This window comes from Amphiura filiformis, chromosome 11, assembly GCF_039555335.1.
Source record: "Amphiura filiformis chromosome 11, Afil_fr2py, whole genome shotgun sequence".
NCBI lineage: Eukaryota > Metazoa > Echinodermata > Ophiuroidea > Amphilepidida > Amphiuridae > Amphiura > Amphiura filiformis.
Genome location: NC_092638.1, coordinates 62,640,993 through 62,662,604, shown reverse-complemented (window position 1 = coordinate 62,662,604; position 21,612 = coordinate 62,640,993). Strand labels below are relative to the sequence as shown.

At 35.8% G+C, this 21,612-nt stretch overlaps 1 protein-coding gene across 1 annotated transcript; it reads right to left on the bottom strand.

Annotated features, from left to right (window-relative positions):
- Positions 1 to 568: 568 nt before the first annotated feature.
- On the bottom strand, positions 569 to 20,287 carry LOC140165123 (uncharacterized). Its single transcript, XM_072188556.1, has 5 exons — positions 20,192 to 20,287; positions 12,012 to 12,339; positions 9,535 to 9,732; positions 4,093 to 5,606; positions 569 to 1,631 (listed from the first exon to the last, which is right to left on the bottom strand). The coding sequence occupies exons 2-4, from the start codon at positions 12,285 to 12,287 to the stop codon at positions 4,350 to 4,352; spliced, it is 1,731 nt and encodes a 576-aa protein (XP_072044657.1). The 5' UTR covers positions 12,288 to 12,339; positions 20,192 to 20,287; the 3' UTR covers positions 569 to 1,631; positions 4,093 to 4,349.
- Between the last annotated feature and the right edge of the window lie 1,325 nt (positions 20,288 to 21,612).

Here is a 21,612-nt window from a genome sequence, read left to right as displayed (position 1 = left end):
AGAGAAATGTAGCTTTCAGTCATGTCCTATGTCTCACGAGGTTTGGATGTACCGCTAAAGAGTATTTAAATCTCAGCGCAGCATATTGACAGTACCTCTTTGATTCATTTTATTTAAGTATTAGCAATTCATTGAGAATTGAAATAATGTTATTACTAGCGCATACAGTATACATACACCCCCCCCCCACACACACACACCCACGGATAGGCATTTTTGTGAGAAATTTAATTAACAATTACTTTAAACTTACCTATAGTTTATTATACAACATATGTTATGAAGAAGTTATGCACTCACAAACTTGGAAAGAAAATTGGTCCAACAATTGGGTACGCTAACTATTGGTATCCCATTCAAAAGTACATGAAGACAACCTCGTGGAGGTCACCTTTCCAAACTTCCTGTATACAACCTGTATTGGAACGCGCAGTTGGTATGTCTACAAAGTTGACATCCTTTTTCAAACTGTAAATCCGTCCGTCAAAGTTGGAAAACAGCTTATCTGGGTAATTTATACATTATAATTTCCAGGAGCTTATGAGGGCGCTGGCCACGCTTCCCCTAGACCCCACTGGCGGGCCCCGGATCACACCTTTAAATAAATCTAGCGGTGGCTCAGGGAAAATATGGGTTTTCAAAAATAATATAAAAACTTAGGTGTTGACAAAATATTTTGCAAATCCATTTGGTGGAAGTAAATTTGAGAAGTGGAATTTGAAAAATCAAGTGTAGGTCATCCCATGTCAAGTTTTTAGAATTGCTCCAATTGGGTTCAAAGTAGATGGAAATAAACCTGATTTAAAAAATCAAATGGATGTCATTCCATGGTCAAAAGTCATATAGGAGTCAAATTTTTAAATTTTTCCAACAAGCAACTCACATTATCCTGTGAATATAATGATCACAAGAACCGTGCAACCAGAGATCGCGATATTCTTTTATGTGAGATACAGGTTAACACGAGGAGCAATTAACAATAAAGTACATCAGAATATTTAAAAGCTGATAACTGTATTTATTTACTACAATAGCAAAATGGTGACTAAATCTTTTATGACTGACTGTTTGTTTCCAAGTATTTATTCATATTTAACAGTATATTCCACATTCCATCCGGCTTTGTGATTTTTTTGAATAAACACTAAAAGGAAGACCATATCACCAGGGTTCACCATTACACGACACGGCAACGGCACCGAAGTGGATATATTTTCAAGAGTACCTGCATCCACTTCCAATGAAAAGGGTTTATTTGAGCACTCCGATGAGGCCTCCAAGGTCATACCCGATTGTGTTCTCCTTTCAAATATGTAAAGACAGCTGCTGTTATCCAACGCTTTCGTTGTACTGTTGTGCTGAAACACATCTGGCAACCTTGAATGCCACGATGGGATGGACATGTAATCTGGCCTGCTGATTGGTCGAATCAAGGAGCAAATGCAAAGTTTGATGTCAACGCCTTCATCTACGCATGCTTCGTATGGACCGTATCTGGATATGCGGTGGTAGTTGAGTAGACTCATATTGTGGGTTTTGGAAATAAGTACGGTAACAGAGAACACATCTTCGTCTTGACTCGCGTTCTTGCCAGTAGGTACGTGAATATCTAGCTGGGTGGTTACCGCGCCCTACATATCATACAAGAATGAAAGCAAATATATTATTCAATGCGGATGAAACAATGCAACGGATATGTTTGTAAGAACATAACAATTTTCAGTTCAAACATTTTAATGCGTTGCTACAAACTTTTCAACTAACATCAAACGATTACGATTTGACTTTAATTTGGTCCCAAAGTGTTTGTCTGTATTCACGTAACACATGTATCCGTTGTTGAACTATTTTATACAATCTATGCGTTGCGTATAAGAATCTGCTTTATAACAACACGGATAGCAAGAAATTGGTCCAACATTGGGTATAGTCGACATGGTCGCTGTCAGTAAAACATCGCCAGGCATTGTTTTACCAACCCTAAACTATGGTTGGTTTTCCAACTTCGGATCAACGTACACAGTCAGCCAACCGTAAAGTTTTTATAAAGTCTGAGAGGTTCTCCACCTGGTTTCCGCCGGCTGAGTATAGGTCTGTCATGACCCTTAGAAATATGAGAAAATTCAAGAACTTCAAGTGCAAAACAAAAAGATTCCAGGATAGCCCCATGCCATACATGGCTGACCTTTTAAACAAATAATTTGGTGTTTTTGAGTGCAATTGTATTATTGTATTTTTTCAACTCATTTTGCTGCCAGGTTTTTGAATATTATCTTGTTTTTGAATATTATCTGGTGTTAATTTGGTTGACCCCCCACCCTGTTATCAGGTATTCAAACTTTTTAGCAGCTGGTCTGCTCAGTGCAATTTTGTCTGTGATAGCTATCTCATTTTCATTTTTATCTATATTTTGTTTTTCAAATATTTAAATCCAATTTCTTGCAAACAGCTGGTCTGCTCATTATGTATCCCCCCTTTCCAAATTTAGCCCCTTTTAAAACAGCTGGTCTGTTCTGTATAATCCCCCATGGTCTCATTTTTGTTTGGTATTATTAATTACATGTATTTCTAATGTGCAATATTTGATGTTTTTTTATATATATTTAAATGTTTCTCGTGTGCAATTATTCTAAATGTAATTTGATGTTTTTACACTGTGTCTTTAAAATGTTATTTGATGTTTTTATACTATTTAAATCAAATTATAAAATCCATGTAATTCAGCCATTGGGCTGCAATGTGTTTTAATAAATATACTATACTATATAATATAGCTGCAATTTTGGACAATGATTATTAACGAACAAGTGTCGAACGTTCTTGTATTTTTGGGATAACTAAGTGTTAGTCCTGAAACATTTATTAACTAACACCAGCTTGCACAAGTATTGTATGTGTTTGTATTTTGGGACAACTATTAATTGTTAGTTGTTTTTTAAATAACACCAATTGTACTAAAACGTTGTATGTGTTTTTATCTTTGGGAAAAGTGTGTGTTAGTCCAGAAGCATTTGCTTACTAACAGTCAGGCAGATATTTGACAAGTTGGAACAATGGGACAACTATGTTTTACTTTTATACAAGCGTTGAAAATAATGTTGAATGACCCTCAATCAGTAGACATGAATAACGACATTAATTGTTACCAAGTTAACTAATGAATTAATTAATTATTTAATTATTTAATAAATAAATAAATAAATAAGTAAATAAATAAATAAATAAATAAATAAATACATAAATTAATTAATTAATTTATTTATTTATTATCAATACAAGTTGATAACATTACTCATTTATGCGTTTGAGAGTCCCAGTCAGCTGGATTCTGAAACAAAAGACTGGGGGGATAAGAAACAAAAATGGTGATGTGTATTACATGTCTTTTACACAACCTCACCGACCATCGTTTATCACCTTGCACATTAATCCAAGTGGTAGAAACATGTGATGCTGTTCAAAGACAGATGACTGAAGTTGAAGTTGCCAGGGCGTTTCAAATGGTTGGTAGGGTCACAACCCGCAAACGTCTTCGCAGTACTGGTCTTTATGTTAGAAGACCAAATATGGTGCCGCTCTGACTGAAACAATCGTAAAGCCATATGTACCGTTGCCAAAGCTTATGTGGACTGGCAGCTCAGACACTTGGCTCCTGACTTCTTTATCAATGAATCTGGCGAGTATGCAAATGGCATCTTCTTATACAGGGTGTCGCATAAATGTGGTTTCCAAGGAATGTGGTGATATTTCAAGCTATTTCAAAATGCGTTTTCAACCATCATTCAGTGTTTACACTGTGAGAGCCCCATAGTTTTAGCTATAATTTGCAGAAAACCAAAGCTCATTTGGTAAAACTTGATAATGAGCTTTTTATGGGAAACAATACATGTTCCAAGAGTCCAGCTGACTAAGACTCTGAAACGCAAGATTAAATAATTGTACAAATTATATTGTTTGATGCTTAACCAAACATGAAGATACACAATCATGAATGTCAATAAGGTTTCACATAGGGTTAACATTTTCAATGGCAAAAGGCTTATACTTAATTTTTTTTGAGTAGTGTAGTTTAATTCACATGGGTTTTCTTACCGTCTCAGATGTTTCACGCACATTTCCAAACCATGTTCCTAGCAGTCTCTGGCATGAACCAAACCCAGTCGCCGCATCACGATGTGTAGCTCGGAACTGACCTTGTATTGCATTGTTTATCTCTCCTAAAGCAAATTCTGCCACCATCGCCTGCCTTGTATCATTAACAATATATTTAGTATTATAGTTTTCACATATACATACATTAGGTTGAACCCTTGGGATTGAATTACATGTTCTATTGACATCAATTGGTGCTAACAATCCCATCCGTTCAACATTATACTGAGCATGCTCCGTAGCCACGTTAATGCTGCCCCTGGAGCTAGTGTATGGAGAGCGTAATGAAGATCAAGTATACTGACGAGCCGATCCTGGTTCATAAACAATGCCTTCATTTTATCTTCTCCAATTATTTGAGGCATATTCTTTGAGGCATGTATTATTAACACTGGATGGTACGTTTCAATATTAGCTTCACCTGTTTTTGAGAATAATCGTCCATAATTATTTCCATGATCCCCAAGTAATACTGTTAACGTATTTTCCTGTGTTGATAATGAGCGAAAGTAATGGGCAAGGTCTTCATCTAAAGTCTGTACCCTCCGACCGGTACCTTCGTGCGCGACGTTCGTCTCCGTATAGTGAAAATATGGCTTACCTCTTTTCTGTAACTGTTTTTGTAATTCAGCTAAATACGATAGGATGTAAAATTCGTGGTATTTTCCGTTGTAGCATATTGCCTTGTTGATATTAAAATAGAAACTACCATTAAGAACTTCGCAAGTAGATAAGGTCATATCAATTCTATCAATACCAGCTTTTGGGAGAGCGTCTTTAATCTGTTTCCAATTCGCACCAGTCCCAAGATTCGTTGCAAGACCCCATGGTTGTTTCCAACACAAATCGTTTGACCAATACGTCTCATAGCCCCCTCTTTTATATCTTCCCAGTAACAGTTCACTTTTGATGCTCCCCCGTCGTTCACTTACTTCACCTGAGAACAGCGCTCTCGCATTTGGCCTAGTATGAGAAAACAGAGATTGGTATAAGTTGTAGCTAAACACATAACCAGACTCTTGTCTCTGAATATGTTTTAACGATTTAATTGTAGCCGGCATAGAACGCATAAAATGGCTATGAGAAACTGAATCCAACCAAATCAGATTAATGTTGACTCCATTATGTATTTTTGAGCTCGACATGTTAGACATGGCTATCTGTGGTGGGAGTAGTAACAGCTGCGACACATTCTTTTGAACGTAATTCTCCTCCTCTTTTTTGCCAATCACAACTTTTTGCTTTTCCACGACAATGCACTTGATGAAACAAAACCCAAAATTTGGGTTCTCTGGTGGCTGTTCCACAAGGCTCTGGATTTGGGCCTCCAAGTTAGTGGCATTAAAAATCTTATTCCATGCTACAATCCCTCGGTTCCAATTGATGACACCTAAGACAATGGAACTCTTACACATCGAAGGAGAACATTTGACTAATGGCGTGTCTTTTGCATCCTGTGATTGGAAGAAAATTAATAAAACTTTTTAATTGGTCGATCATTCATGTAATTATTTCGTGTAAGCTAATCCTAACCCTAACCCTATGACATACCCTAGCTATAGTATAACCCTTATTCTAACCCTAAACTAACCCTATCATTTGCTGCTACTGTCAAAGTAAATAGCAAAAATCGATGATTATTATTATTATCTCTTAACCTGTACCTAAGATTTATATTTTACCCCAACTTAGGCAATAATAAAAATATAATTTTAGTAAATCCGTTGTTATTCGTCAATGTTCGTTTTATATCCTGTTATCATCCGCTAAAATGCGTTTCGTGTTAGGTGATGTTCGTTAAGTCCGTTGTCAAGTTTTGTGCATGGACAAAACTTGATACGCCTGTCACACATCGCCGGATACAAGAAACGGATGGCATTTTAGTAAATTCGTTGTTGTTCGTCAATGTCCGTCTTATGTTCTTTTTATGTCCTGCTTTCATCCACCAAATGCGTTTCGTGTTAGGTGATGTTCGTTAAGTCCGTCGACAGGTTTTGTGCATGCACAAAACTTGAAACGGAGTTTGCCGAATACACATGTTCGGTCCGATGTGTGTTCGTATTCGTTTATATGCTGCAGGTCTTCGGGAGGTTTCGCTGGTGCTGGCGCCGGATGTATTACTGGTGAACATGGGCGTCGATCATGGTGGGAAGGGGGTACTTCCTGAAGGGTGCGGGACACAATATTAAATGTCCCCAGTTTTAGTGACAGACAAGAAAAAATGGAGAAAAGGGAAAAGAGAAAGGAGAGAAAAGAGAAGAGAAGGGCCCGGGAGAAGGGGAGAAAAAAGGGGAGGGGAAGGATTTACATTGAACGTAATTGAGTATTCCCAGGTCATTATAGTAAGCCTACGAATAGGCCTGTGATTATTTTGGGCAGTGCTTAAATGTGGGTTCTTGAAAAAAAAAAGCCTGTGAAAATTACTGCCGGACCGTCGATATGCAGGGCTCGTGACATTTTGTCACCAAATTCAGTATTATTACGGACTTTAAAATCAATCCATCCATGTTTTATCTGCAGTTGCGTGTCTGATGTCTTATTAAAGTGTCAGTGACCAGTGAAACATTTCAAAATTTGCAAATATTGAGTTCGGGCCCTTTTGTTTTTGTTTAAACCAATAATAGTGTAAAAGTAATGCACCAAAATGTTCAATTGTACATTAAATTTGATAAATTTTCCAATTTTTTTCCAACTAAAATGGCTTCAAATGGCAATTGGGTCCTCATTTTCACACCTTTTCCAACTAAAATTTTACACAATAATACTAATAATTACTGACGGGAAAGAGCCTCCCTTAGACTGCCCTACGTATAAAAGTGGCCGCTTTCGCTTCTGTATTCTGGACACCTGTACACTTTCCGTTTAAAGCAATGATAACAGTAATAATGAAAAATGCTCCACGAATGGCTTTAATTGGGCCTTTATTTTCACATTTAATGGCTTCAAATGACAATTGGGTCCTCATTTTCACACATTTTCCAACTAAAAGTTTACACAATAATAATAATAATAACTACTGACGGGAGAACATCCCCCCTTAGACAGCCCTACGTATAGATAAAAAAAAGTGGCCGTTTTCGCTTCTGTATTCTGGACACCTGTACATTTTCCGTTTAAAGGAATGATAACAGTAATAATGAAAAATGCTCCACGAATGGCTTTAATTGGGCCTTTATTTTCACCATTTTCACATTTACACAATAATAGTGTAAAAACCGTCCCCCAAATGGCTTCAATTGGCCTTCATTAATGAATTTTGCACATAACCACTGACCCCTGTGTCTGGATAAACAAGTCGTCCTTTCCCCTCCCCCAACTCTTAGTAGTATTTAAAACAATCATTTATACAATAATAGTGACAACTTTTCAATGGCTTGAATTAGGCATTCATTTCACCAATTTTCGGCTTTTTCAAACTAAAATTGTACCTGATAATAGCGCCAAAATGGTCCACGAATGGCTTCAATCGGGCCTTCATTTTTAAAACCTCTCAGACACTCCCCACTTTTCTACAGCATCGACGTCCCTGATGGTGCCACATGGGACGGATCCCGGGGGGGCACTCCAACTTTGGAGGTGATGCGTATGTAGGGCTGTTAAGACCCCCTTTTCAGCATCGCTGTCACCCAAAGACCCCATATTTTTTTACGAACACATGCTCGCTCCGCGCTCTGTCACCCGAAGACCCCCTATTTTTCCATTTGATCTGTCACCCAAAGACCCTTATAAGTTCAATTTGAACAGCAACTTTCATTTATCACTGATTTTGTTACTTATTTTGAAAAAATAAAGAAATTTGAAGCCATTTAGAACTAGAAATTCGATTTTCGAGGTTTTTGTGGCGCTGTTTTGGTTCTCACCCAAAGATTCCATTTAAAAAAAAAGGTCATGTTCTCACCCAATGACCCCATATTTTTTACATTTTGCTCTCACCGAATGCCAAAAATCATGCTCTCACCCAATGACCCCATATTTTTTACATGTTGCTCTCACCGAATGCCCCTTAGTGCGAAAGCGCCAGCCCTACACCTATATCCATTTCAAATTGAAGTGCCCCTTCGGGGGACGGATTCGCCGGTCATTTGTCGGACGTTGAACGATCGGACATAAGACGCCTGCAGGGTTATTACCGACCAAAACGCATAGAGAAACGAACGGAAATCGGACCCCACATCCCACCGAATCTTCTGCCGGACTGGTGGTTTTGCCACCGGATAAAATATGTTTGTATACGGCGAAGTACGTTTACCCAGTCCGTTCAAGTGTGACAGACCCTTTCACCAATTTTCTGTGCAGCACCCCAAATTCCATTGGGTGAAGGAAGTTTTGATAACTAAACAACTAATCACGGATTTTTTTAAAAGCTGGATGAATGCTGGAATGTTGTCAAGTACATGTATACCGAAAAGCATGCAAATATGCAATTGCCAAAAGACAAGCGATACGAGCCATCATTATTAATTATGCAAATAAATAATGGCCGTATTGGTCCTAAAAAGTGTTACACTCTGCAAAATTCCAATTCGAAAAAAAAACCAGAACAAAACCTAGATTGTACACAATCGGAGGTATATGAGACTTAACATTGTTTGCTGACATTACAAGGATATTTCATTATCAAAGTCATCGACTTTTAACAGGGGCTTCCATGAATTATATATAGGGTGGAAAAGTAAAGTTTTGGTCCAAAAAGAAAATATTGTTCCCCTCTTTACTATAAGATATTTAAATCCTTTTTAGATTTTATAAGAACATTTTAGCCATTAAACAAACAAACAAACAAACAAACAAACAAACAAACAAACAAACAAACAAACAAACGTGTAGTAATGAGATATACTGAAAAAGGGTAAAGGAGTCGAACCTGCAGTTTTTTACATGACGCACATATATCGCTTTCGTTAGCGATTAGGCCTGACTGCACCGTGAAATGTTGCGGTGGGGTATCGCCACACCTCCTCCACAGCAAGTCAGGTACCTTCCCAGCATTTCAGAATGCAGGTATCCATTTATACACCTAGGTGGAGAAGAGTAATCGAGATAAGTGCCTTACTCAAGGGCACATCACGATGGTGTCGCAGGGGCTCGAACCCACAACTTCTCGATTTTGTTGCGGAGCCTGTTCCACTCCCTGTGCTCCCTTGATGTGAGATACTGATGTGAGACTATAAATGTTTAAAGAACCGAAGACTAAGAGGGATAGGGTTAGGCACAATGAGAGATTGAATAATAGTACACAACAATGATTGGAAAAGGGGCCTGTGAGGTAGGGAGAGAGAGAGGAAAATACAATATTAAATAGCGAATTATGCTACTTTTGTCACCCTTTCCCAGCTTTTTAAATTGTAACAATAAAGAGCACAAATCATATACACTGCTCACCTTAATAATAGCACATATGTTATAGGTTTTTTGGTAAGAACAGGTCTCTGTGGGTTCGGAGAAAAATAAATCAGCTGCAATCTTACAAGAATCTTTCAATGGCTTCAGGCGTTTGCATTTTACATCTTTGTCTGGCTTGGTAGATGGGTCAAAACGTAGCAAATTGCACTGATGGTCAGGTTGGTTCGTTGAAACGCTCTATAAAAGATAAGATATGACAAATTGGAAAGATTGTGTTTTATTTTCTAAGAAAATTTTATTTTAGGGGATTTTGATAATTTTTGTATTTTAGAAAATAGCAATATTGCAATTGCTTAAGTCTTTCACGATTTATGTTTAAACATCAATGTTTATGTTTATTTAAGTGCGGTACATAGTGCACTTATGTCCACGGCAAATTCACCGTGAGCTTTCCAGCCATAAACCCGCTTAGTGAAGATTAAACCGAGATATGCAGTACAAAACCATTATAGTAATCGATTGTCCAACGCAAATTTATTACCACGTGATAATATTAATCCAATGAGCGATCGAATTGTCCGCTACGGTCGACTAATCCAATCGATAATGACACTATTGACATGTACGGGCGGAGCTCCACTGACTGAGTTTTGGGGTATTGTTCACTGGTTTGCTGTCATTTACTCATCAAGTCGGTCCACCGTTATTATAAGGACTATGCTAATGATTTAAATAATTGACCTGTAGAGAATAAACCATACTTGATTGACAGAAAGTACTAAATTTGTACCTTTTACGGTTTCGTGACACACCTCTTGCAAATGTGACCAAGCCAGGGCGGCCCGGTGAAGCAAAATGTGCATTGGAATAACACGGGAGTTTGGATATAGATGGTATATTTCTTTTTCATACAAATGTATGGTTCCCCGTTATTAAAGCTTGTACCGGGTTGAAAATTCAGATATTTTGAAAAGAATAAGTAATTGAAATCATACTAAAATCATAGCTTTTATACTTTTTCATATATGACGTTAACTAGTTCATCTCCTATATCTACAACACAGGGCTACCAGTAGGATTCAATTGCCTATTGTGAGTGCCCCTGTGTTGTGTGCATACATGTAGTTAACAATAACTGCATGATGACATTTATGTAAAGAGCAGAATGTGGACAAATATTGAGGGCGTCCTCCTCAGCAAATGTTAGAATATGACTTGAAAAGTCGTATTACTGCAATATTTTTCACGATAAACTGATTTGCATAATGCAGTATTCTTACATTCTGATTATTTCAGGTACAATTGCTCATTCATAATAAATTACCAAGTTCCTGATTTAAAAAACTTCGCAGATGACTGACATACACTGACATATACACATATCTGCATACCAACTTCAAACACGGTATCAGCTTATTTAATTACCCGTAGACATGGTATAGATACGTTTATATACTTTTGGAAGCTGACTAAAAATAGTACAAGGCGCTATGGGTTTGGGATTTTATATTCCTACCTTAGTAGAACCAATATTTTTTGGCATCCTTTAACCTGAAATGATAAAATTTGATTGGTTCCAATTTATCTATGCCCCCTATGGTTTCCACAGGGAGCAAAACTAAAAATAGTCCCAGCATGTTGTAATGTATCTCAAATTATTCCTTTTATCACACGGAATAAAAAAATCAATTGTCATATTTTTCCTCGGTGCTTAGTTCAGAAGTTTTAAGGTCAAATGTCAAAATTTCATACATAGACGTCAAAATTTAAACAATGGTTCGATTTCATCGAAACTTAATTCACAATTTAAGTGCATTTTTTTGTATTGCATTGTCCCCTTTAGAGTTCATGCTGCCAAAGTCCAATAGAGATATGTACAACCATAACATTTGTTCCATAATTTCATCCGATTCTGAGATTATAAATTTCTCAAATAAATTATTGTCCTATTTGGTTTGCCGATTGTATCCACATTGAATCGGTGCATTTTGAAAATTTGACCTATGTGCATGAGCTATTTGTCATTTCACCATATATTTACTCTAGAAGTCCTGAACTAAGCATCCTAGTCCAATGTGACAACTGACCTTTTTATTCCTGGCAATTAGAGGAACAATGTGAGGTATATTACAGCATGATAGAACAGATATTAACTTTTGGCCCCATTATGACCTTTGACCCCTAGTGGGAAGTATAGGGGCATAGAAAAAAATGGAAACAATTCTAGTTTTATCGTTTGAGGTGTAAGGATGCCAACAAATATTGGTTCCACTAATGTATGAAAACTAGAGGCTAACACAAAAATCACCCAATAATAATTTTTAAAAAACCAAAAAAACAAACAAACTACAATCTTAGTAAATTGGGAACACTACTGATGTTACTTTAATACAGCCATTTACATGTATCATACTGATTAAAAAAGCTGTACTTCTCATGTAAAACTTAAGCATCATCTACATTATTTTGTAGATGCTTTGTTTTATTTGTAAGTGTAGATATTAATAGTGACTTACTGGTACAACTGAACTCAAATTAAATCTCAACTCCCTCAACTTATCAAAATGAACACTTTGATAATTCGCGATCGGTACCGGTGCTATTGGTCTCTTCACGTAGCCATGGTAACTCAAATTTAATCTCAACTCCCTCAACTTATCAAAACGAACACTTAGATAATTCTTGATCGGTACTGTTGCTATTTGTTTATCCATGTTACCAAATATAACAAATAGTATGAAGCAAACAACGCCCAGGACCAGCACAGGGAGCAACTTCCTCTCCAAAACCATGATAACGCTCTAACTATCGTCTCAGGGAAGGCAATAGTTGTTGTATCAGACTCTGTAAGATGGAAAATGCATAATCTTTCAGTTTATCTTAGGATTTGATGTTGCTTATTGAATTTTAGTTGAACACATTCTGTTTTATTATTATTATTATTATTATTATTATTATTATTATTATTATTATTATTATTATTATTATTATTATTATTATTAAAGTTAAAGTATGCCCTATTAGGCTAAAACTTGGTTAAAATAACGTTCAACATGACGGGAATATGTCAAAAAGTCAAATGTATCACTATCATGCAGCTGGTGCTCTTACTGCTATAGGTGCCCTTAAAGCTAGGTGCCCTAGTACTATAAAAATAATGAGCTCTGTGTGTTTGGTGTCTGTGTCCAGCTATGCGTTCGGCGCGCTTCGACGTATCAATCCGATATTTCTGAAAGTTCATCCGAGGTCATAGGTCAAAATTTGGTCAAACTTGATGGGTGGAATCCTTGATATCAAGGGAATATATGTGCTTATCAAAATCGAGGTCAATCGAGGTCAAAGATCATCTACGGGTTAAATTGCGCTCGATTGCGCTTAAACTTTGTGGGTGCAATCCTTCATATGAGGGGACCATGAAAACAATTAAATCGAGGTAATGTGAGGTCAAAGGTCATCCAAGGGCTAAATTTTATACTTCGCTCGATTTGGCTTAAACTTGGTAAAAGTAATTCTCCATGATCATGGGAGCATGAACAAAATCAAGCCGAGGTCAAAGTCATATGTATGTCCGGCTATGCGTTTCGATATTTCGGAAAGGTCATTCGTTGACCACATAGTTTAATGAAGATTCAACTAAAGTAAACTATGGGGTCAAACTTAAGAGTATACAGTTTAAAAGTGGTAAAAAGAATCATCAACATGCTCAATATTACTGGAACATGTCAAAAACACAACTGAAAAGGTTTGACTACAGAAAAGATTCTTTTATAAATGCATCTACGCACAGTTTCCACCTCGATACACCCGAGTACACAGATATTTCCAGCACAGCGAGTCTAGTAAAAAAAAAGGAAAAAAAGGAAGGTTTTATTTCAAACTCTTAATGGTGACCCGCAGGTCAAATTGCTAGAATTGTACATTAAACACACCTAAACAGACACAATGCAATTTGCAGGCAGCAGCTTAATCAGCGCCAATATTGCAACATTGAAACAAACAACTATACAAACATTCAATCCAACCCAACCCCATCCCCCAGTAAGCAATGAGGATAAAGTGCCTTGCCCAAGGACACAACACGTTGGCACGAGCGGGGCTCGAACTCACAACCTATGGATTATGAGTCGGGCGCCTTATCCACTCGGCCACACATGCTCCCACGCAGTCTGTGTTATACTACACGGTTGGGTGCATAGCATCATAAGAGCTGTGTGAGATCTAGTGGAAAATAGACATCTGTGATTGGTTTTTGCCAAAACCTCAAGTGTTCCCTTTATCCTATCAGATTTTTTTTATCGAACGAAAGCTAACACTTCCCCCTAAAAATACTTTTTTACATTAAGTCAACAGATAACGCAATTCAATGTTATAGCTCTTCCTCGTTTGGACCTTATAAACGTATTAGGGGTTATTGTAGGAGTCACAGTGAACAAAATCAGACTCACTGAGTCTTTATAGCATCGTCTGGCTCGACAGTGTCTTTTGTCACGTTTGGCTAATGTTTTACTTCGTACTGTAGGTTTGTCGACTTTCGACAATACTTATAGTTGATCCTGGCTAACTTATTTGTGTCTTCCACCGACACGCTTTAATGCATTGTGACCAAATCCATTTTCTGAATTTAACTATTTTTTCTGATTGTTAACTGTTTAGGTTCAATAGAATTATCTAATTAGCAAGATAGTGATGACAACGGAAACAACATGTTTTTATCGTTAAATACGTGATTAAAGTCATTTTAACACAATGTATGCCAGGTGGAATTTATTACGCAACAGAAGCACGCTATTTAATGGTTCTACGTGAATGAGCTTTATTAAAAGGCAGGTCTATTGCAAAAACAACATCATATCATTGGCAAGCTAATATTATAAGGACAATGAAAATGACTCCTTTTTTGAGAAAATAAGACGTTTAAAATTGATATTCCGCAAAAACCAACTTAAGCGGTGAGTTCCTTCGAACGAAACAGATTTGGCCTAGAAATGAGATGTGCCCGCTTTGAGAAAAGGGACTATAAACGCTCTCAATGGACAGAACGTATACTGTTGTTGTTCACAGAAAAAAAAACCTCAAAATTAAGTATTACAAATTTAATGGTTTTTAAACATATGGATAAAATCAGCCGCTTCTTTTTTTATTTTATATATTAGTAAATATTGTGATATTACAATTCATATGTATATCAATATCATGTGAAATATTAGGCCTAAAATAAATAAATAATTTGAGCTTAGAATTTCATCGTGATCAATCTGAAACTAGCATATAAACCGTGTTAAGTCCACAAACTCATGTATCTGATTTCCCCGTGCGATATTCAGTTGGATGAAATATTACAAAGCAAACACATAGTAACAATACTGTTTCCGAAATGAGAACAATAGTCTGCATATTGTTTTGCAGCATTGTTATGGTAAAACTCATTGTTGCTAATGTCAAACTTGTCACACAAGTAAATGAGAGCATGATATAGTGTCCCTTCATTTCCTTTCGTCATAGCCCGCTGCCTTGAAAATTAGTTTCGCTTCAAACGGGGGAAGAACACGTACGAGCCCGAATTTACCCACACAATTTCTCTTTTTTTTCAACTTGTAATGTAATAATTATTCTCTGCGAATAGAGATAAACTTGTTTTCAATAGACCTGACCTTTAAAGCATAACCCCCCCAAAAAAAAAACAACCACGGACTTGAAATCGGTCAATGCATTGTGAATGTAGTGTCAATTTTAAGATGCTCGTAAACACTCTGAACCCTGGTCACAGCTTCTTTTGTTATGCATAGTCGCGCAAAAAGTCGATCAATACATGTTGAAATCAGCGTAATTCAGAAATACACCTTTTTGCTTTGAAATTAATTTTCTCGGTCAAAATAAAGCAATATTTTTTTCCTTCAGTAATGTCAGTTAAAAACATAGTGCTTGGACATACATTTAAAAAAATCCTGGTGTTAAAATTAGGCATGAAATTGTGTCTTTTACTGTAAGATTTTTGATTTTTATAGACCTTAGTTTCGCCCGCGAGCTTTTTGCGGAGTTCATGTTTTAGCGTTTCAAACTAATATAATTCGCCTAAGAAAGATATTTCCCACCTATGTATGGCACATCGTATGGGTCTATATATTATAGTTTTGTCAGAATATCCGTTTTAATTTCACTTCATTTCTAATATAACCAGCAGAAATAATCGATATTTCTATTGTGGCTTGCAAAATCATCCATCCATGGGTACACTCGCGAGTTGATTTTGACAAAATTGGTAGTCGGAATTGAAAAATGGTGCAATCAAAACCGAAATTCTGACAAAACTATGACATATAGCCCATTATGATGTGCTTTAGAAAGTTGTGAAATATCTTTCGTCAGCGAATTATGTTACTTTGAAAAGCAAAAACGTTAACCCCAGAAAAAGCTCGCGGGGCAAAATGAAGCCTGTGAAAATCAAAAATCTTAAACTAGAAGCCTAAATTTCACACCAAAGTTTAACACCACGGTTTGAAAAAAATATACAGTACCAAGCATTATAGTTTTCTTCTGACATTTACCGAAAAAATGAAAATTTCATTTGACCGAGAAAATTAATCATTGCGTGAAAAGGTGTATCTAAATAATTTGCTTATTTCAACACCGAATTCGACCGTTTTAAGCGCCTAACTAAGTGACTGAGTGGGTCTTGTCATTGCTTGTTGAACAATAGGCATCGACTGACTAGCGTTCAGCCTGTAAATGGAATTAAAACCTGACACAAATGGCTATAATGACAACATTGGCACATTTCGAGATTTTGAAGGTATATTTAGACGCAATTAACGCTGCTTGAAAAAGCAGCGTTAATTTAAGTATCACAGGTTAAATGCCTATCTTTCCTAACTTCGTTAAAAAACAAAATTAAAAATCTATCATTGAATAATTATAATAAATTAACCAAATATAATATTTTAGCTATTTCAGCCAATCTGCAGACAAATTAAAGGTGAAAAAATTACTAATTTCAGCTAATTAATATGCAAAATTGATGCCAATAGAAAACCGTATATGATATCAGGGTGCGTTTTTTTTTGTACACATATGTATACCAAGTTATTTCAATTGATAACAAAAAATACACACAAAGTAATTATGCAAATTAGCTAATTACAGTTAATTATGTATTCATGATATTATTATGTAAATTAGGCATGAATAATTTTGGGTTTTTTCAATATTTAATGAAAGTCTATTCATTCACCATAAATTTGTCAAGTATGAACTTGTTATGATATTGAATAAAGAAACTGCAGTTAATTACTTAAATATAATACAAAACATACAAAGTTTGACATTTTGACGATGTCTGGAATAGATTTTTCATTTTTTTTTCTGTAAACATGGTGTAAACATGGTATGTGTCACCATTGCTCAACGCCAAATCCGAAAAGTAAAAATAAAAATTCATTTGCAATGAGACTTTAAATTTTGTTATCTGGATTAACATGGGAGGACAAGTGGTAAAAGGAACAGCCATTCCACTGTACCGCGTATACAAAAATAGTATGGCTTGGACACACACAATGGCTTAGAGCTATTGTGGTTTGGAAAATTACTCCTAAAAATATCTTTGATAATGTTTTGTTTCAACTAGTTTTCCTCAAATGTTTCATTCGTTGTCGACGGAAATAATTTACATGCTAAGACAGATTAGTATTTCAGCTAAATGGTGGTAGGTCCCTTTATTTCAATAGACCTATATTTACTGATTAATGAGCGATCTTCAAAAATCCATAAAACAGGCATTAGCTCTTAAACAAAACAATATTTAATTTTTTCTTTAAGATTTTCGAGAGCCATCCTGGCTGAAAAAAATTGGGTCAACCTTTTGGGGTTGTTGCTTCAAGGGCGGCAATATTTACATTTAATTTTGCCCCTCCCCCGGGGTAGGAGCGGCCACAATACGCCACTGAATTTAAATCGAGTTTCATGCTAAAAAATAATCCGACCGACCCTGTCTTCTACAGAGAAAATTAGTTTCGCTTCAAACGGGGGAAGAACACGTACGAGCCCGAATTTACCCACACAATTTCTCTTTTTTCAATTTGTAATGTAATAATTATACTCTGCGAATAGAGATAAACTTGTTTTTCAATAGACCTGACCTTTAAAGCATAACCCCCCAAAAAAAAAAAAAACCCACGGAATTGAAATCGGTCAATGCATTGTGAATGTAGTGTCAATTTTAAGATGCTCGTAAACACTCTGAACCCTGGTCACAGCTTCATTTGTTATGCATAGTCGCGCAAAAAGTCGATCAATACATGTTGAAATCAGCGTAATTCAGAAATACACCTTTTTGCTTTGAAATTAATTTTCTCGGTCAAAATAAAGCAATATTTTTTTCCTTCAGTAATGTCAGTTAAAAACATAGTGCTTGGATATACATTAAAAAAAATCCTGGTGTTAAAATTAGGCATGAAATTGTGTCTTTTACTGTAAGATTTTTGATTTTTATAGACCTTAGTTTCGCCCGCGAGCTTTTTGCGGAGTTCATGTTTTAGCGTTTCAAACTAATATAATTCGCCTAAGAAAGATATTTCCCACCTCTGTATGGCACATCGTATGGGTCTATATATTATAGTTTTGTCAGAATATCCGTTTTAATTTCACTTCATTTCTAATATAACCAGCAGAAATAATCGATATTTCTATTGTGGCTTGCAAAATCATCCATCCATGGGTACACTCGCGAGTTGATTTTGACAAAATTGGTAGTCGGAATTGAAAAATGGTGCAATCAAAACCGAAATTCTGACAAAACTATGACATATAGCCCATTATGATGTGCTTTAGAAAGTTGTGAAATATCTTTCGTCAGCGAATTATGTTACTTTGAAAAGCAAAAACGTTAACCCCAGAAAAAGCTCGCGGGGCAAAATGAAGCCTGTGAAAATCAAAAATCTTAAACTAGAAGCCTAAATTTCACACCAAAGTTTAACACCACGGTTTGAAAAAAATATACAGTACCAAGCATTATAGTTTTCTTCTGACATTTACCGAAAAAATGAAAATTTCATTTGACCGAGAAAATTAATCATTGCGTGAAAAGGTGTAACTAAATAATTTGCTTATTTCAACACCGAATTCGACCGTTTTAAGCGCCTAACTAAGTGACTGAGTGGGTCTTGTCATTGCTTGTTGAACAATAGGCATCGACTGACTAGCGTTCAGCCTGTAAATGGAATTAAAACCTGACACAAATGGCTATAATGACAACATTGGCACATTTCGAGATTTTGAAGGTATATTTAGACGCAATTAACGCTGCTTGAAAAAGCAGCGTTAATTTAAGTATCACAGGTTAAATGCCTATCTTTCCTAACTTCGTTAAAAAACAAAATTAAAAAATCTATCATTGAATAATTATAATAAATTAACCAAATATAATATTTTAGGAATTTCAGCCAATCTGCTGACAAATTAAAGGTGAAAAAATTACTAATTTCAGATAATTAATATGCAAAATTGATGCCAATAGAAAACCGTATATGATATCAGGGTGCGTTTTTTTGTACACATATGTATACCAAGTTATTTCAATTGATAACAAAAAATACACACAAAGTAATTATGCAAATTAGCTAATTACAGTTAATTATGTATTCATGATATTATTATGTAAATTAGGCATGAATAATTTTGGGTTTTTTCAATATTTAATGAAAGTCTATTCATTCACTATAAATTTGTCAAGTATGAACTTGTTATGATGTTGAATAAAGAAACTGCAGTTAATTACTTAAATATAATACAAAACATACAAAGTTTGACATTTTGACGATGTCTGGAATAGATTTTTCATTTTTTTTCTGTAAACATGGTGTAAACATGGTATGTGTCACCATTGCTCAAAGCCAAATCCGAAAAGTAAAAATAAAAATTCATTTGCAATGAGACTTTAAATTTTGTTATCTGGATTAACATGGGAGGACAAATGGTAAAAGGAACAGCCATTCCACTGTACCGCGTATACAAAAATAGTATGGTCTTGGACACACACAATGGCTTAGAGCTATTGTGGTTTGGAAAATTACTCCCTAAAAATATCTTTGATAATGTTTTGTTTCAACTAGTTTTCCTCAAATGTTTCATTCGTTGTCGACGGAAATAATTTACATGCTAAGACAGATTAGTATTTCAGCTAAATGGTGGTAGGTCCCTTTATTTCAATAGGCCTATATTTACTGATTAATGAGCGATCTTCAAAAATCCATAAAAACAGGCATTAGCTCTTAAACAAAACAATATTTAATTTTTTCTTTAAGATTTTCGAGAGCCATCCTGGCTGAAAAAAATTGGGTCAACCTTTTGGGGGTTGTTGCTGCAAGGGGCGGCAATATTTACATTTACTTTTGCCCCTCCCCCCCCCGGGGTAGGAGCGGCCACAATACGCCACTGAATTTAAATCGAGTTTCATGCTAAAAAATAATCCGACCGACCCTGTCTTCTACAGAGAAATCGAGGCCAACCAGACGATTTTCTTTTTTGGCCATATGATGGCGAACCATCCGAAACATTTTGTGGAATTTTATTTTATGGAAATGTAACAATGTTTCTTTATGAAATTCATCACCTATGATAATCTCAATTTTCACTTTCCTGGGAAACTGATTTCCTATTGTATTTTTAAAAAAAACACTGTTCTATAAAGCACAATGACACTTACCTAATGTGATTAATAGAAAACCGACGTGATCACTTGAGATCTCAAGAAAGCTTGACAGTTCTAAACTTGTCCGACGGCGAACCCGCTAAAAAACCCACTACTTGAGACTTGAGACACGCTTCAACTTGCTGCCCTCTGTTACGTGGTGCTAGTGACGTGACAATATCAATTCCACTATGCTATCCATATATTTTTGCGTCGTTGGACAGATGTTTCAAATAGATAAATCATCAAATGTGGATGTTAATGATGATGTACATGATGTCACCAACTTATACCCTGGGAATTATGTTCGGATATTTAACGAATATTTAGTTGTTTTCTAATATTTACCTTAGCTCTAATATAATATTGCTCAAAGACAATAGTGTTCAAGGTTGCGCCACAGGCTTAAGGGATCTGGAATGAGCGTTTTAAGCGTTTCGACAGTATTTTTTGTGGGACATGAGAGCACATCAGACATATCGAATTGCATTCTGAATAATTTATGCAGAATGTCTTTCTATCAAATAATTTTAATTTTTTGAAATTCACGATATAATACAAATTTTATGACAAATTATTAAAATTTGATATTTTTCACATTTTTGATATATAACAGTCCTCGAAGTAAATTTGATAAATCTAAATGATATATTCTTAAAGTGTATGTAGCTGGGAGGAACAGCCGACGATCAATTGAAAATTTTGACCTTTCATATTGAAGATGTCGATTTTTTTCCCAAAAAGACCTAATTTTTTTGGTGTTTTGTAAAAAAAATCCATATCATCAGATTTATCGAACAGAACATACGGCATTTAAGAGCTAAGATTACGCCCTTGACGTTGATGTAACTAGCATCATGTCACAACGGTATTTTCTAATTGCCAAAGAAGGCGCTTTTTACTTGCACAATTTGTTTTAGAGACAGGCTGTATATGTGATTGGTAGCCGGAGATCATTCTCTGAATTAAGTAAAATAGGTCTAATCTAAAGGAGTGCGTACAGAGATTGATCCTTTAAAGTGAACATAATGAAATGGAAAAAGTGACAAATGAGTGACTGTGTCTAACTCTTTTTGGAGGAAAAATATGCTTTTAAAAGAGTGAAAAGGAAGTAAACATTTACTCTCAAAGAGTGAAACATTCTATTAGATTGATAACTGTCGGCATTCTATGACAGAGTGGATTGTCATCATTTTACAATATTACTATCTTTTTAATTTGCATTCTATTCTGTTCTGTATGTCCACCGCGATTCGGTTCTTGAGCTAGCCCAAAACAATTCAACTTGATGTTTTTTCTTCTACATTTCACACAGACCTGGAGAGCGGAAAGTCTGATATTTGTAATCTTACACACTAAGAACTCAAAACATGCTCATCTGTCAGGACACAGTTCTTTAACTGCTATATGTTTGTTAGCTCAATCGTTAAGGCGTT

Bases quoted from the DNA above. Each gene is read 5' to 3' on its own strand.
- LOC140165123 (XM_072188556.1), bottom strand. From the start codon at position 12,287: ATGGTTTTGGAGAGGAAGTTGCTCCCTGTGCTGGTCCTGGGCGTTGTT. The intron at 9,733-12,011 runs GTAAGTCACTAT...TATCTTTTATAG, and splicing joins ATTTGAGTTCAGTTGTACCA to AGCGTTTCAACGAACCAACC. The intron at 5,607-9,534 runs GTGAGCAGTGTA...TTCCAATCACAG, and splicing joins ACATATGTGCTATTATTAAG to GATGCAAAAGACACGCCATT.